At 34.7% G+C, this 17,976-nt stretch overlaps 1 protein-coding gene across 1 annotated transcript in view; it reads left to right on the top strand.

Annotated features, from left to right (window-relative positions):
* The window catches only part of Smchd1 (structural maintenance of chromosomes flexible hinge domain containing 1), a 157,502-nt gene extending 146,685 nt beyond the window's left edge, over nucleotides 1-10,817 (top strand). Inside the window, exons 46-48 of the mRNA XM_047526412.1 lie at nucleotides 2,354-2,512; nucleotides 2,800-2,914; nucleotides 9,666-10,817. Of these exons, the coding sequence (XP_047382368.1) occupies nucleotides 2,354-2,512; nucleotides 2,800-2,914; nucleotides 9,666-9,690 (299 nt within the window). The 3' untranslated portion in view covers nucleotides 9,691-10,817. The remainder of the gene's footprint in view (nucleotides 1-2,353; nucleotides 2,513-2,799; nucleotides 2,915-9,665) is intronic.
* The last annotated feature ends 7,159 nt before the right edge of the window (nucleotides 10,818-17,976 follow it).

The raw sequence follows: 17,976 nt of genomic DNA, 5'->3' as shown, positions 1-17,976 counted from the left end.
TCTTGGACATATTGAATAATGTATTTGAAAAACTATCTTGCCAGTGGGCATGAGGGCACACACTATGATCCCAGTGGCTCAGGAGACCAGCCTTGGCAACTTAGTGAGATCTTGTCTCAAAATAAAAAAAATTAAAATGACTGGGAGTGTAGCTCTTTGGTAAAGCACCCCTAAGTTCAATCCTCAATATAACTCCCTCCCCACCCCCGCAAAAAAAGGAAAACTATTTTGCTGTCCATATCTCAGTGAAGCTTTATCAGGTTTTTTCCCCCAGATAATTGAAATATCTGAAAAACAGGTGACATCCCATCTGAAAACAAAGTAAAAGTATAAGAACCTTATAACTAATTTATTATATTAGCAAATAGGTTTTTCAACCCTTGATAATTTGAATTTCTGTGTATTGCCTTTTCTATAAGGGTAGTATTGCTGATGTTCTTATTTGGACATAATCTTGCAGTTCATTCACATGCAAAATATTGTTGTATGTGCTTAGAAAACAGTACTTTTAGACTGGGCACAGTGGCACACACCTATAATCCAAGTGACTCAGGAGGTTGAGGCAGAAGGATAGCAAGTTCAAATATAGCCTCAGCAATTTAGCAAAACCCTGTCTCAAAATTAAAAAAATAAAAATAAAAAGGGCAGGATGTGATTCAGTGGTTAAGTGCCCCTGGGTTCAATCCCTGGTACCAGAAAGAAGAGGGAGGGAAGGAAGGAGGGTCCTTTTTTGGCAGGTGGGGATGTGGGGAGGTTGACAAGCCTTAGGATTGAAACCAGAGTCTCACATATGCTAAGCAAACCCTCTGTCTCACCTACATCCCCAGCCCAGAAAATATTCATGTGAAATTAGAAGTGCCATCAGAGCAGAAAAACAGCCTTTTTTTCCTAGACTTCCTTTTCTAGAGTTTCCAGTTTAGTCATAAAGAATAAAGAACATAAGGACACTATTATCATTAAATTCCACATACAGAATTTGTATTTAAATATATGAAAATACAGCTTGAGTATCTCTAGTGCATGAATCTTCAGATTAAGGATCCTCAACCTGTAAAGCCTAAGCAAGTATTCCCAACTCTTAAAAACTCTAAAATCTGAAGTATTTATGGTTCCATGCACACATAGACATGTATGCAAGTGTATTTGTTCTTAAGTATAGATTTCCAGCATGTTGGATACTTGCTTAAACCATTCTTTTTTTTTTTTTTTTTTTTTTTTGGTTTAGTTGTAGTTGGACACAATACCTTTATTTTTTCTATTTAGTTTTTTAATGTGGTGCTGGGGATTAAACCCAGTGCCTCACACATGCTAGGCAAGCACTCTACCACTGAGCCACAACCCCAGCCCCAAACCATTCTTGACCATTTAAGTATACTATGTCTCATTATATTTGATGTGCCCTGTTCTTGTAATAATTATCTTGCACAGTTCTATATGTGAACTACTGTATATATTTGTGAAATGTTCAGGTGCTTGTCCATTCCCATAAATATTGATCATTTTTGGTGACATTTAGAGTTTTAAAGAGCCAGATAGTAAATATTTTAGGCTTTGTGAGTCACAGTATTAAGAATATTGTGAATGTATTACCATTTTGGCCTATGGAGAATATAGTTTACCAACTCCCAAACTAGTCACAGTGTATTTAATATTTATTGTCTAGTAAATTGTGTAAACAAACTATACTGTCAACTCTAACATAATGCATTTTTAGACAAATTAGGGAAAGTTAGGTTTTATTGAAATGAAATATTTTACCCTACTGTTTTTTTTTGAAAGAATTCTATAATAGCCCTGTCTGTTGAAAACAGTGATTCTTTCCTTTCTTCCTCTCTCCCTTCCAGTGTATAGTGTTTCATGAGTTGTGGCTCTGCCATGTTCATTCCAGCATGCTCAGAGTCACGGTTATACAGATGTTTTTATTAGAAACTCCCTATTACTAGTCAGTTTTCATTTGAGAAGCAGTGGTTTTCTAACAGTATGTTTAGTTACTTTTCTAGTGCCTCACTTTCACCTCCTCCCTTTGTCTCTGTAGAATTACATTGAATTGTATCAGAGAGGATGTAAGCCTTGAGAGAGTGATCCAGTTGACCAAACACTTCTATATGGAGAACTTTTCCTGACCCAGAAATAAACTAAGTCAAGCAATCAAATAAAATTTAAATTTAGCAGTCTTTTGTTGAGGTCTTAACTGTGATTACTTATTTCATTGCTTTACATTGAATGTGTTATCATTTAAAAGTAGTTCCCAAGTCTTACTATAACACAGTACCTAATGTTGCTAATTTTTTTCCCTAAAATGTGAATTTGATGTGATATTAGTAATTTAATCAAAAGTCTGGTTTCTTTACAGATCTTCTTCAACAGTATCGCTCTGCTGTGTGCAAGCTGGGCAGTGTGAATGAGGACCTTAATGGTCAGTTAGAGTACCTTCATACTCCTGATATGAAGAAGAAAAAGCAAGAACTAGATGAACAAGAAAAAAGTCTGAAATTAATAGAGCAAAAACTTGGTATATATTTACTTCTTGTTACTTCTGTTTTCTCTGTATAGAGATAAGTATTTATGTTGATAAGGAGTCCAGCTATAAAAAGAATGCAAATGATTTAGAATTTAAATTGACAGGAAACTTTTAATCTCTAGGTCATCTCAAAATGGATGTAAACTGTTTTCTTAGCAGGAGTAGTAAGAGACATTCTCAGTATTTTATTATCTTTATTATAAACTAAGATTTGTTTATATTTTTACATGTATATAATATTCCCATCCGTTGATTTTCTGCATTTTGTATCTTTATAGGTATGACTCCCACACGTAAGTGTAATGATTCATTGCGTCACTCAACAAAAGTCGAGATGACAGATTGTCCAATTCCTCCTAAAAGAATGAGAAGAGAATCTACAAGACAAAATAGGTGAGCACATTTTAACCTGAGAATTAGCATTGGTTAGTTTATCAAAGCTCCTGGGTCATCTTACTTTAAGAAGAGTATAAGTTTATTATTTCTTCTTTTCGCTCCAATTAGAATTTTTAAACTGAAAAACCCTAAGCAATGATAATGAATATGAGATAATCATTTTATTTTCCTAGGAGATCCAATTTTCTTAATGATTTTTACTGTTTGGAAATGTCAGTTGTTTATTTTACTAAAATTAAGAGTGAAATTGTAGGATGGGGTTGTAGCTCAGTGGTAGAGTACTTGCCTAGCATGTGTTCAATCCTTAGTACCACATAAAAATAAATAAATAAAATAAAGATATTATGTCCATCTAAAACTAAAAAGAAAAAAAAGTGAAATTGCTTTTTTGTTATTTGGGTTAAGTTTTAAATGCTTTTTAAGTTAAGTTTTAAATTCTGCTTCATGGGATCAGCATATCTAAATATAGAATATGCAAAATCATTTGTTTATTTTTTCCCCACATTTAGTATAGGCTTCTATTCTGGAATATCATGCTTTTTAAATTTTTTACATTATTTAAAAATTGCTTATAATGTTTGATTTGAAGAATCAGATAAAAACTAACAAGAACCATTTGCTGCTCAACTCAATGATAAATCCTGTCCTTTTTAGATTAAATATCATAGGGGCAGCCCACAGAAGGGTATTATGTTATGGGGGATTTTATACATTATTTCAAAGGTATAAGTATAGACTATATTTGAATAACTTTCACATAACCATAAAGGAGGTCCCTTGAGATTGTTGTCTTTATAATTGGTATTCCATGTTCTGTTCACCTGCACATTCAGTAAATATTTGAATGCTTACTTTGTGTTATATGTTCCTGGGTGAATAAAAGTGATATGGTTTTTGCCCCATCATGTTCTCTAATCCTTTGCAGAAGGGGGATATTTTTTAAAATAAACTTTTTTCTACCTGTAAGGAAAGAAGAAACAGAAAGTAGTGGGAAAACAGTATCAGTTGTCAGGAAAAATTAATTGAAGCAGAACACTGAGGAAGGAAGGATGAGAAGGAGCCAACCATATAGGAAGTGCTGTCAGTTGGAGAAAAAGTAGGCTTGGAAGCTGTGAGCAGGTAGCGAGCATGGTAGGTGAGAGGGAGAGAGGACCAAAATGAGGTTGAACATATTGACAGAGGCCAGATTATGAAACACATTTCCCCATCGTGTTGCAAAAAATTATGGTATTTTAAAAAACAAAGTTATTGGTCATCATGGGCAGTTGATCGGGTACCAACTCATTACTGTAAAAATCAATGTATTTGTAAAGAAAATATATGTGTTCTTTCTTACATGAACTTTTAGGTTACCAAAAAGCTGGAAAACATTCTTTTTATACAAGTTCTTTATAGAAAGTTCTTATGTAAGAACAAAGTATAGGAAGTATGGTAAAATGAAAACATCATTACTTTGCTGCTGTAGGTAAAGTAATGGATTTAGGCAATAATAATCAATTGGGTATTCAATAATTAAGTAAAAAATTGATGGGAAACTGAATATGGAATGATCAAATTGGGATACTGAACTCAATGATCAATCTTAGTAACCCTAAAAGTCATAGAACATTTGCTGTTACATGTGCCTCGGAGGAAGTAACCCGAATCTAATGATACTTCTACTCAAGACTTTCTCAGCTGGAGTTCCATGGAAGAATTAAACACTGCAGAAAATTATTTGAGTGACTCTTAGTGTTTTGCTATCGTTTTGGGTACATAAGAAGGAAATATGTAGAATTTTGGATGGTATCACAAGGAAGAGGGCTGGGGAGATAGCTCAGTCGGTAGAGTGCTTGCCTTGCAAGCACAAGGCCCTGGGTTTGGTCCCCAGCACTGCAAAAAAAAAAAGAAAGAAACAGTCACAAGGATGAGACATTTTATAGAACAAATGACTGATTTTGATTTGCTAATAAATAATGTGAAAAAGAAGGAAAGGGAAAGGATCAACAAAAGTGATTTAAAAGACTTACCAATTGAATGCAATATATAAACCTTGTTTGTATTTGGATTTGAATAAACCAATTTTAAAATGACATTGTTGAGCCAGGGTAGCAGCTACACAGGAGGTTGAGACAGGATTGCAATTTTGAGGTCAGACTCCACAATTTAGTGAGACCCTGTCTCAAAAGAAGAACTAGGGATGTAGCTCAGTGGTAGAGCATTTGCCTAGCATGTGCTTAGGTCCTGGGTTCAAACCCCAGAATCACAAAATTTTATAAATAAAAGAACAATATTAAAATAGGAGAAACTTGAATATAACCTAGCTATTAGATATATTTTTATTAATGTTGTATATAAATACTATTATATAATCATATATTTGTTTTAATATAAGTATTTAATATACTTTAATGTGTTAAATTGTAAATTTTATGGATAGTAACATTTATATTAAATAAATGTACAGTTAGAAATGCATGCTAAGGTATTTATGATATCTGGGGCATATTCTTAAATACTCTAGGAAAAAAAGACAAAAAGTATTTTAAAAATCTGGTAAAATATTATAATTACTAAAGCCTCAGAAACAGGATTTCACTATATTATTCCCTCTGCCTTTATGTAGATTTCTGTGTGTGTGCGTGTGAACATACATGCATACTGGGGATCAGATCCATGACTTCATATGTGCTAGGCAGGCATCCTACCACTGAGCTATATCTCTAGCCCAAAGAAGTTGCCCAGATGTTTTGTTATGTTTTGTTTTATTGTGTTGTGTTTTGGCATTGCTATGGATTGAACACAGTACCTAGCATGGTAAGTACTCTACCATTGAACTACAACTTCCATTGTCATAATTTTCTAAGGAAGTTTTGTTTTTTGTTTTTGAGTAGCAGGAAAATTTTTCCAGGTTCTTAAGAGAACAGAACCTTCTTCCCAGTGAAGAAATTCCTCAGGACCATTTCTAGGCTGAGATGTAGAGTAGATAAATATGTTTGAGTCTATGCCAGTCTCAGACTGTGTTTGTCCTAGACCTCTCAGTTACTACAGCACTACTACAGCCATTGATTTGAATCTTGTTAAGATTTTATAGCAATTTAGAGGTTGACTGAGTTAGAGGTTTTTGTTTTTGTTTTTGTTTTTTAACTTTTTCATTGTTAATAGTTGTATCATTTTCATCAGTCATACATGTATAGAAGCTGAATAGGGTTATAGATTTATAGTGTTTTATTATATAATGTGAGCACATGGTGTTGGGAATTTAGTTCAGTGCAGAGCACTTGATTAGCACATGAAACACCCTAGGTTCAGTCCTCAGCCATGGAGGAAAAAAGTGAAGGGTGGAGGGACATGGTAATATGAGCCACACATGTAATCTTAAATTCTCTAGGGGCCATATTGAAAAGTAAAAAAGAAACAGTGAGATTAATTTTAATAATGAATTTTACTGAATCCAATATCTAAAACATTATCGTTTCAGTATTTGAACAATATCAGAAATGATTAAAGAGCCATTTTACCTGGGGTTGGTTGGTTTGTTTGTTTTGGTTTTGTTTTTTTTGTTTTTTCCCCATATAAAGTCTTCAAAATTCAGAAGATAGCAAATCTCAATTAGGACTAGCTACATTGCAGGTGCTCTGGAACTACATGTGGCTTAGTGGTTCCTGTTTTGGACAAAAGGTATAGAAAGAGCTTATGATGATAAAATAATTTATCCTATGTATCCTCATACCTATTCCATTTCCCAGAAGCAACCTTTGTTTTAACTATTAATTTTTAGTCATAGTGTTGTTGCCTCCATTTTTTAAAAATTTGTTCTAATTAATTACACGTAACTATAGAGTGCATTCTGACGTACATAAATGGATTATAATGTCTCTCTTCTGGTTGTATATCTGTCTTATTTTATTAAATTTTAGAGGGTACAGCTCACCTGTCCCATTGGGTGTAGAGAGTATTTTGCCTTGCCCACCTATTGACTTTTGAACTGAATTGTTCTAAATTATTTGAGAATTTAATATTATCATGATTATTTAATTGTATTCTATTTTGCAACCGTAACAAAGTCCTCCATGATTTTCAAAAGTAAAAATCCACAAATAACTTATCACATTATGATATCTACATATTTTTTAGTGCTAGGCAAAGTTGTGTACAAGTATTACATTCTCTATATTTTGTTTGTTTTGTTTCTTCTGGTACCAGGGTTTGAACCCAAGGACACTTTACTACTGGCTACATCATCACCAAGTTCTGTATTTGGTTCTAATGTTATAACTTTTACTTAGACCACCATTCAGTGTTCCAAACATCAGGCTCACATAAAACTTCCATATTCTTACCATTCTTAAAATCATGTTAAATTATGTTCCTATTATTAGACTATTTCTTGTATGTTGTTAATTTTTCTGAAGTTTCTAATAGCCCCTTTTTTTAAAATATATTTTTTTAGTTGTATGTGGACATAATACCTTTATTTTATTTTTTATATGGTGCTGAGGTTCAAACCCAGGGCCTCACACATGCTAGGTGAGCACGCTGCCACTAAGCCACATCCCCAGCCCTCTAATTGCATCCCCCTTTTTTTTCTCACCATGTGTCTTATTCAGATCCTCTTCTGCACTAGTGATAGTAATTGTATAAGCTTCCTGCAACTCTGCTCTCTTCAGGCTTCCTTGGCTACTGTCTTGGGTGAATCATTGTTTCTTGAATTTCATGTCTCTCTCTCCTTAACTTTTTTAGAAAATGTGTACCAAAAAATTGGAGCCATTTCTTCTCTGAAAGTGTTGTCATTCTGTCTTCATATTCAGTTAAAGTTTTCTGGAAACAAGACTAGAATATACTAGACACAGAGGGTTTGGGAAGTAGTCTAGAAATAATGGGAGACAGTCTGCCTGATGGACTTTGGACTTCAAGTCAGGAAGTACAACAAAGAGTGAAAAGCCTAGCCCTAAACAAGGGCAATGTGAGATAAAATGATGGGAGCAGAATGGAAAAGGAAAGGAAACCACAGCTAGAATATGCCAGATTTTCAGCCCAAACTTTGAATACTTTGTTGTCTTGTCTCCAGACATAAAAAGCTGACACCACACATTTAGATAACAATGGTAATTAGTCAATTAAATGTTGGTATATTGGCTTTTGGTACAGTTGCTGGCACCATAGAGCCCCGTCTGATGTCAACCTCTAGAAACCAGTAACCTGTACGTGGCTGTCCACCACGACCAACGCAAACCCTTTGACTCCACTGACTCTGCTCCACTCTGTCCCAGTTCTTACTCTTTTGATGGGAAAACAGTTCTGTTTCTCTAACAGCAGAAAAAAATCTAAGCCAGCAGTGTAATCTCTTTCTTAAATGTAATTGTACAACCAAAAATGATAAATATGAGGGGAGTCAACAACATGAGAGAGAGAATAAAATAAGTAGCAAAATCAACCCTGGAATATAATTCAGTAAAGAGACTGAACTTAAAAATTTTAATTACCAGGACCAGTTCCCGTATTATTTCCCCTTATGCTACAGCATAAATTCTAATAAAGCTTTTTGTGGATATAATTTTCTCATCCTCAGTCTGCCTATTCTTTGTAAGTTTTGAACTGAAAATTCTTACACTTTCTAAGCATCAGAGCATCTGAAAATAAACTGTCTTAACAGTATTAAACAAATTTTAATCGTAGGAACAGAAAAAGGAATGTTTGTTTCTGTATATATTTATATTTTATTTGTGTATGTTTAATATGTTAAATATTTATATATTGTTTTCTCTTAATAGAGATAATGTACCATATTTTATCAACTCTAAGATACCATTAGTTATAAGAAATACCATTGTTTCATGAAATACTAAGAGAAACTGCAGATTAACCCATAATTTACATCTGAACTTTAGGAATATTAATATTCCTGAATATTTCAGTGATAGACCATGTTTATTAGCACATACAATATTCAGCAAACCAACTTGTTTACTTAAATGGACACTCAGTTTTATAAGTCATTTTCTACTTAAAAGATTTTAAGTTAGTGCTTTATCAAAATGTGTTATCTTCTAGGTAGAGACAGTGGCACATGCCTATAATCTCAGCTACTTAACATGGACTTAAGTAACCTAGCAAGACCGTATCTCAAAAAAATAAAAGGGCTGGAGGTGTAAGTCAGTGTTGGAGCACCCCTGGGTTTTAATCTCCAATATAAAAAAAAAAAAGTATCTTCTGTTTGTGGGTGGCATTTGAAAAGAAAACATTTGGACATATGTAAATAAAAATACATCACTATTGATGTATACCAAGATATTGACTGTGTTAATCTCTGCATTAATGGATTATGAGTATTTTTAAGTTTTACCTTTTGCTTGTCTTTATTTTGTGACTTCTATAATAAACATTATAATTCCTGTTAATTCTTAAAATCATAATTTTGTTTAGGGAAAGGGGAAGAATAGGTTAATATATGCAGAATTTGAATCTGAGATGATACTACTCCAAAGGTTTCAAATTACTTATGTGCATTATAGACATATGTATTTGTATCCATGCATGGTAACTACTTACCTAGCCATTCAGTTTCTCTCTCTCTCTTTTTACATACATGTGAAGTAAACAATTGTAAATAAGAATTAAAATAAATGTATTTAAACCAAGAAATTAGAATTAGTAGGACATAGTTCCATTAGATATTTAAATATATCCAGTTATAATGAGTGAATTTAGGAAAGAAATCTTTGGTGTGTAAACCTTACAATGTTTTTTCTTTTTCTACTTCCAACAGGATTACAACTAAAACAGATGTATAAAAGGTGACAGAGAGAAGGGGTCACTGTTCTCACTAAGAATACCCTGCCACTGCATCTCTGTTTCAGAACAAAAGGTGACTTACCAAACTGAGTATTTCTGGGGACAGTACAAGTATCTGAGAATGAATTTCCATGTCTACAGATGACTAAAATCAACTGTTCCATTTTATGAATCTCAGTGGACAGTATGGATTTACTGGAATTATCCAGTCACCCTGCTCTTTGGTTGTCGTTATCTTGCAAATGTGTCAGAAGAAAGTATGCTCACATGTCAGTGACTCTAAAACTGGCACATAGCATCTATTAATCCTGAAGAAAAGTATATGTACTATTTTTCAGTATAATTATCATGAATATGTTAGAACTATTCCTTGAAAACAGCCTTTTTATTTCTTTTGTGTGAATTTATTTAACAAAAATGTTTTGTCCTTTGTGTAAGGAAGGTTCTAGAGACTAGATATTTAATTGTAAATATATGAGGAAACTCAATGAAGAATTCAGGATTTAAAAAAAGCACAGGTATCTTGGAATTCAAATGTTAAGATACACAGAATAACTTTAAATTGATGAGTGAGAACGTGTGACAGGTTGCTTTTCCGATTTCAAAGACTTATTCTGTATATAAATAAAATATGCAGCATCATTTTTTATAAGTATTGTTTGGCTTTATTAATACTAGATTATATAGTCTCAGCCTTAATTCTACAATTACATTATTTTGTAATTTTTTATTACTATTTTTAAGAGGTTAAAGAAAACATACTTTCTCACATAAATGCAATAAGAGTTTGGTAGAACTCTTCTGTTGTTGCAGAAATGTTTAAATTGTGTATTAGTTCAAGCTAATGTGTGTCAGTACATATGTCTGTAAATCCAATACTATTGGTCTGAGAGATTATTTTGTAAGGAAATACTTTTGGTACAGTTTTTGTCCAGGAAATAAGTGTTTTTTAATCCTTTCTGAATATACAGTGAGGTTAATAAACAGAATTGTTTCTTCCCTACTGAACAGACAGATAAGTGTTTTTATTTTTTAAAATTTAAAACTCTATAAAAATCATTTTTTACCTGACACGGTGGTGCATGCCTATAATCCCAGTGACTCAGGAGGCTAAGGCAGGAAGATCTCAAGTTCAAGGCCAGCCCCAGCAACTTAACAAATCCCTATCTCAAAATTAAAATTAAAGAGCTGGGGATGTTGCTCAGTGGTTAAGCACCCTGGGTTCAATCCCTGGCACAATAATTAATTAATTTAGTCAATTAATTAAGTTAATTAATCATAGAGACAAATATTTGTTGCATTTTTATAGCACTGAAAGTTGTTTTAAGTGAAATTGGTTCTTATTAATTATAAAATATTACTGCCAAAAAGATGAAATTCCATCTTTTAAATTTTTTATACTTTTGACTATATTACTTGGTTACTTATACTCATTATGAAATTATTCCCTTATGTTAGTATAGAATTGTCAAATAGTACTAGCTAATTTAAAAATAAATGTCTCAAGGCTGGGACTGTGGCTCAGTGGCCCGAGCACTTGCCTAGCATGTGTGAGGCACTGGTTTCTATTCTTAGCACTACATAAAAATAAACAAAGGCATACTGTCCATCTACAACTACAAAAAATTTTTTTAAAAAAAGTAAATGTCTCTGTGGGCACAGTGTCACATGCCTGTAATCCCAGTGGCTTTGGAGGCTGAGGCAGGAGTATCATGAATTCAAAGCCAGCCTTAGCAATTCAGCAAGGCCCTAAGTAACTCAGTGAGACCCTGTCTCTAAATAAAATATTTTAAAAGGGCTGGAATGTGACTTGGTGATTAAGCACTCTTGGGTTCATTCCCTAGTACCAAAAAAAAAAAAGGTAAATGTCTCATTTTTATACTGTGCAACTATTGGGAAGAAAAAACAACCATTCGAAACTTTTGGTATTCCTGAGAGCAAATGGCAATGAAGAAACATCTAGCTGGGCAAGGTGGCTCACCCCTATAATCCCAGTGGCTTGGGATGCTGAAGCAGGAGGATTGTGAGTTCAAAGCCAGCCTCAGCAAAAGTGAGATCCTAAGCAACTCAGTGAAACCCTATTTCTAAATAAAATATAAAAATAGGACTGGGGATATGACTCTGTGGTCAAATGCCCCTGAGTTCAATCCCCCTTACCAAAAAAAAAAAAAAACAAGGAAATTACAAAAATTCTGTAAAAATGGTAAATGTGGATGCAAAATCCTCAATAAAGTACTGGCAAAACAAATACAGAACATGTAAAGAAAACTATGTACCTTATCCAGATGGGATTTATCCTAAGAATGCAAGACTGGGTTAATATCTAAAAATCAATATGCCATATCAATGAATAAAAAATCACTTTGTCATCTCCATAGATATAGAAAAAGCATTTTTCATTATTCTACTAATAATAAAATGGCACTTTCTCATCCACAATATTCATAGTATCATACTTACTTTTCCCATAAGGTCAGGAATGGACAAGGATGTCCACTGTTGTCATTTCTATTCAACATTATAGTAGAGGTTCTAGCCAGGGCAATTAGGCAAACAGAAAAGATATCCAGCTTAGAAAGAAGTGAAACTATTTCTGCTTTCATATGACATGGTGTTATATAAATGAAGAAAGCCCTAAAGAATCCACTAAAAACTTAGAATTAATAAATAGGTTCAGTAAGGTTAGAGGATACAAGATAAATATACAAAAATCAATATATTTTTGTAGTGAAAAATCCAAAATGGAATTAGGACAATCTCACTTATAAAACATCAAAAGAAATATTTAATAATAAACTTAACAAAAGACATGCAAAACTTTTACTCTAAAAACTAACATTTTTCACAGAAATTAAAGATTAAATTTTTTTTTTTAAAATTGCACAATCATAAGTTAGAACACTTAACATTGTTAAGATGGCAGTAATCCCCAGACTTATCTACAAACTCAGTGCAGTCCCTATCAGAGTCCACCTGACTTCTTTGTACAAATTAACAAACCGGTTTTACATTTTGTATGAAATTACAAGGAACCTCTAGAGAATAGCCAAAACAATTTTGAGGTACGAAGTAAGACTCAACATCTCGGTTTCAAAACTTACAGAAAGCAACATAATAAAGATTGTGGTACTGGCACAAAAAGTAGGCATTAAATAAATGGGAGAGAACTGAAAGTTGAAATATAAACATGCATTTATGATTGGTTGCTTTATAACAAGCATGCTAAGATTAATGGGACAAAAACAGTCTTTTGACAAATGGTGCAGATTTAAGTTGAATCCTTATTTCATGCCATATATAAAAGTTAATGGAAAATGGATCAAAGAGCTAAATAAAAAGAATAAAAACCATAAGCTCTTAAAGGAAAATGTAGGAGTTAATCCTCATGGCCTTGGGTTTGATAAAAGACTTACAGATGTGACACTAAAAGCATGAGCCACAAAGGGAAAGTAGTCAGACTGGACTTTCAATTGTTCAAAAAAAAATTTTGCCTCAAAGGAATACTATCCAGAAGGTAAAAAGATAACTGGCAGAATCTCTCTCTCTTTTTTTTTTTTAATATTTTTTATTTATATGTGGTGCTGAGAATTGAACCCAGTGCCTCACACATGCTAGGTGAGTGCTCTGCCACTGAGCTAAAATAAGATCATTAGCATGGGCTTTTAACTCCGTATGACTGATGCTCTAATAAAAGGGGGAAGTTTGGACACAAGGAAGATGATGTGATGGCACACAGGGCCATGTGTCCAGATTAACACATCTATCAGCTGAGGAACAATAAGCTCAAAGAGGCACAGAAGGATTCTCAAAGCATGACACTGCCAGCACCTTGATTTGAGATTTGTAAACTCTAAACTCTGAGACAGTTTAAGTCTCCCAGCTTTATGACAACACTTAGGAAATTAATACAGATAGTGATAGTCAAAGGCTAAAGAGTTTTTTTCTTGAGGTAATAGTTTCCAGAAATAACTAGGTGGTTGCACATACAGAAGGTCCCCACTTTATGATGGCTCAACTTAACAATGTTTGGACTTTACGGTGGTGTGAAAGCAGTATGCATTCCATAGGAAGCTCTTTGAATTTTGAATTTGAATATTTTCTCTGGCTAGGAACATGTGGTATGATAGTCTCGTGGTGCTGGGCAGCAGCAACAGCAGCAAGCCTCGGCTACCAGTCAACCACACAATCATGATAATGTGGAAATGATAATACTCTACAGTGAACTGTGTTGCTAAACTATGTTGTGTCGACCTAAAATGAAGTCAGTCTAGTCAACCAAGAAAATTACAAACTTGATTTGGTGGCTCCTGACTTCTGTGATCCCAGCTACTCCACAGGTTTAGGTTGGGAGAATTTGAGAGTTCAAGGCTGACCTGGGCAATTCAGCGAGGCCCCATCTAAGAAGAGGCGGGAAAAATGTAGATTTAAGCATGTGCTCTAAGGTTTTACAAAGTGGTGTCATATTTAAGCTACAAGGGAGATGGTAATTACATCACTTGCTAATCAGGATCTATGATTGGTACTGTCAAAAGCTGTCTTATAGGGCTGGGGAGATAGCTCAGTTAATACAGTGCTTGCCTCTCAAGCACAAGGCCCTGGGTTCAATCCCAGCACTGCAAAAAAAAAAAAACTGTCTTATAAGAAAGAGATTAGATCGTGTTTCAGTCTCTGGGTACTATGGGGGAAGGGGTTCATTCGTTGTACACAAGATAAGCAGATGTTAGCAGTGCTTCAAAGGTCTGCTCACTGCTCACCTGGGTTGGGAACATATTCCAAATGCAGCCCAGTTCAAAGGTTTAGCAGTGGATGCCTCAGATCTGATAAATAACGGTCAATGGCCTCACAATTCCCTTTTTAAGGGAATTGTGCCCTAAACCAATGCTACTCCATTTTGAATTGGGGGGTGGGGTGGGAGGTAGGTTAACTATATTAATGCATTTTTTTTAAACTTAGTGTTATCATTTGATCTTAAGTGTCCCCTAAAAGCTCCCCAGTACAGCAGCATTCAGAGGTGGAGCCTTAGGGAGGTGATTGGATCATAAGGACTCTGACCTCATGAACAAATTAATCCATTAATGGATTCATAACTTAAATGGGCTATTGGGAGGAGGTGAAAATTTTAGGAGTTGGGTTCTACTTGGAAGAAGTAGGTCATTGGGAATATGCCCTTAGAGGGTATATTTTGAACCCGGCTCCTTCCTCCCTCTTTTGCTTCTGACTGCAGTAAGGTGAGCAGCTTTCCTCTGCTGTGCCCTTCCACCATAATGTACTCCCTTGCCACAGGTCTAAAAGAAACCAGGCCACGCCACCACCAACTGAAACCTGAAAAAGTGAGCCAAAACAAACCTAAGGAGAAACTAAGTTGATTTCTCTCAGATATTTTGTTATAGCAATGGAAAAATAACACACTTAGTATATTTTTAATTTACAGTAGATTTATCAGGATGTAATTCCATAGTTCAAACAGCATCTTTTAAAATATACTAAAACCATTGAATTGTATGCTTTAAGTGGATCAATTTTATGGTGTATATAAATCATAATAAAGCTATTTTTAAATTAAGAAATATGGAAACTTCTGTAATAGTATAGGGAAGTAATACCAGCATGTGTAATACAGATAAAAATTAGCCACATATGGTAGCACACATGTAATCCCAGAGGCTTGAGAGGCTGAGGCTGGAGGATGGCGAGTTCAATGCCAGCCTCAACAACTTAGCAAGGCCCTAAGCAACTTAGTGAGACCCTGTCTCAAAATCAAATAAAAAAACAGGGTTAGGGATGTGTCTCAGTGGTTAAGTGTCCCTTTGTTAATCCCTGGTACCCACCCAAAAAATTTTAATAGGGTTTAGTATAGGAAATTTGGTATATTTAAAGCAATCACAAGTAATAAATCTTCAAAATGGGGGAAAAAAAGAGTCCCCCAAGTTCAGAGGTATCTCAATAAATAGAAAATAAAAGTAAATCCACATCCTGGCGTGATTGTGAACTGCATACAGTGTACCAGTGAACTATAAGTACAACAAAGACATACAGCAAGAAAAGAACATTAAAAAAAATAGATTGACACCAGATTTCTCAAAGCTTATAGATAATAAATACCTCTTTAGTTTATATGTAAATATTATATCTAAATATAGACATTTACAATATATTTACAGTATAGATAATACCTATATTAAATTACATAACCAACAAATTGTCATTTAAGAGTGAAGGGACCAAAATAAGACACTCCAAATAAAAGAACAATATTACGTGTAGTAGGTTGATCATAAAAAGATCCTCAGTTTTCCATGCCACTCTTAACTGCAGGAGGCCCCCTTAATTCAGTTTTGCTTTCCTTGATTTCACTCATGGGATGGCTATGATTAAAAAAGAATAATAACAAGTGTTGATAAGGTTGTGGGGAATTGGGATTCTTGTACATTGTCGATGGCAATACAAAATGGTGCAGTTGTGGGAAAATGATTTAGTTCTTAAAAAAGACAAGCATAGAATCAAACCTAGCATTTGCACTCCCAGCTATGTGCCCGCCCGCCCCGGATGCAAAGCCAGGAATGGTAGCTAGCTTTTTGGGTGGCTGAGGCAGGAGTATCACTTAAGCCTGGGCGTTCAAGACCAAGTGGGCCAGCATAGTGAGGCATCCTGCTCCCCTACAAACAAGAAAAGAAAACAGACTCAGATACTGCTATACCAACTATCTTAGCTTTTCCAAAGAAGCAAAAACAATAGAATATATGAATGGTAAACCTCTACTTCATGTACAACCAGAGAAACAAGTTGTACCCCATTTGTTTACATTAAAAAAAAATAGACCACCCTAAGATTTCATCTAAGTCCAACTAGAATGGCTATTATCAAGAACACAAGCAATAAGAAGTGTTGGCGTGGATGTGGGGAAAAAGGCACACTCATGCATTGTTGGTGGGTTTGCAAATTGGTGCAGCCACTCTGGAAAGCAGTATGGAGATTCCTCAGACAGCTTGGAATGGACCCACCATTTGACCCAGCTATCCCACTTCTCGGTTTATACCCAAAGGACTTAAAATCAGCATACTACGGTGATGCAGCCACATAAATGTTCATAGCACCCCAATTCACAATAGCTAGATTGTGGAACCAACCTAGATGCCCTTCAACTGACAAATGGATAAAGAAACGGTGGTATATATACACAATGGAATATTACTCAGCCATAAAGAAGAATAAAATTATGGCATTTGCTTGTAAATGGATGAAGTTGGAAAATATCATACTAAGTGAAATAGGCCAAGCCCAAGAAAACCAAAGGCCTAATGTTTTCTCTGATAAGTGCATGATAGTATATAACAATGGGGGGTGGTGGGGGGAAGAGAAGAATGAAGGAACTTTGGATTGTGTAGAGGGAAAAGGGTGGGAGGGGGTGGGGATGGAAAAACAGTAGAATGAAACAGACAGTATTACCCTATATATGTGTATGATTACATGAATGGTGTGAAATATACATTGTGTGCAACCATAGAAATGAAAAGCTGTACCCCATTTGTGTACAATGAATGAAAATGTATCTGTAAAAATAAAAAATATTTTAATAAAAAAATAGAATATATGTATGAATATTTATTACACTCACACAATTATGGAGGCTAAGAAGTCCCATAATGTGCTGTCTATAAGCTGGAGACTCCAGGAAAGCCAGTGGTGTAATTCAGTCTGAGTCTGAAGGCCCAAGAACCAGGAACTACAATATCCAAGGGTAGGAGATATGTGTTCCAGGTAAGAAGGGAGAGAGAGAATTTACACTTCCTCTTTTTTTGTTCTATTCAGGTTTCAATGGATGGAATAATGGTGCCTAACATATTGGTGAGGGCAGATCGTTACTTAAATAATCTCTAAAAATACCTCATAGACACACAAAAATAATGTTTCATGTGCTACCCTAAGCATCCCCTAACCCACTTAGGTTAGTACAGAAAATTAACCATCACAGCAATGTTCTTAGTAGTAGTATTTTTGGTTTGTTTGTTTTTGTTTTATTTACTTTTATGTGGTGCTTAGGATCAAACCTAGTGCCTCACACATGCTAGGCAAGTGCTCTACCACTGAGCCATGACTCCAGCCCCCTTAGTAGTAATATTGCTAATATCCAAAAGTTGGGAACCATCTCATGTGTCCATCCACAGATGGATGGATAAATAAATGTGGTCTATACATTCTAAGATCTATCATTCAGCCACAAAAAGGAATGGAGTCTGGATAACAAGAAGTGCCAAGTCAAATCAGGCAGGCATGAAAGGATAAAT

Source organism: Sciurus carolinensis, chromosome 15 (assembly GCF_902686445.1).
Source record: "Sciurus carolinensis chromosome 15, mSciCar1.2, whole genome shotgun sequence".
Classification (NCBI taxonomy): domain Eukaryota; kingdom Metazoa; phylum Chordata; class Mammalia; order Rodentia; family Sciuridae; genus Sciurus; species Sciurus carolinensis.
The sequence above is the reverse complement of the archived record's forward strand: the minus strand, read 5'-3'. Positions and strand labels throughout refer to the sequence as shown.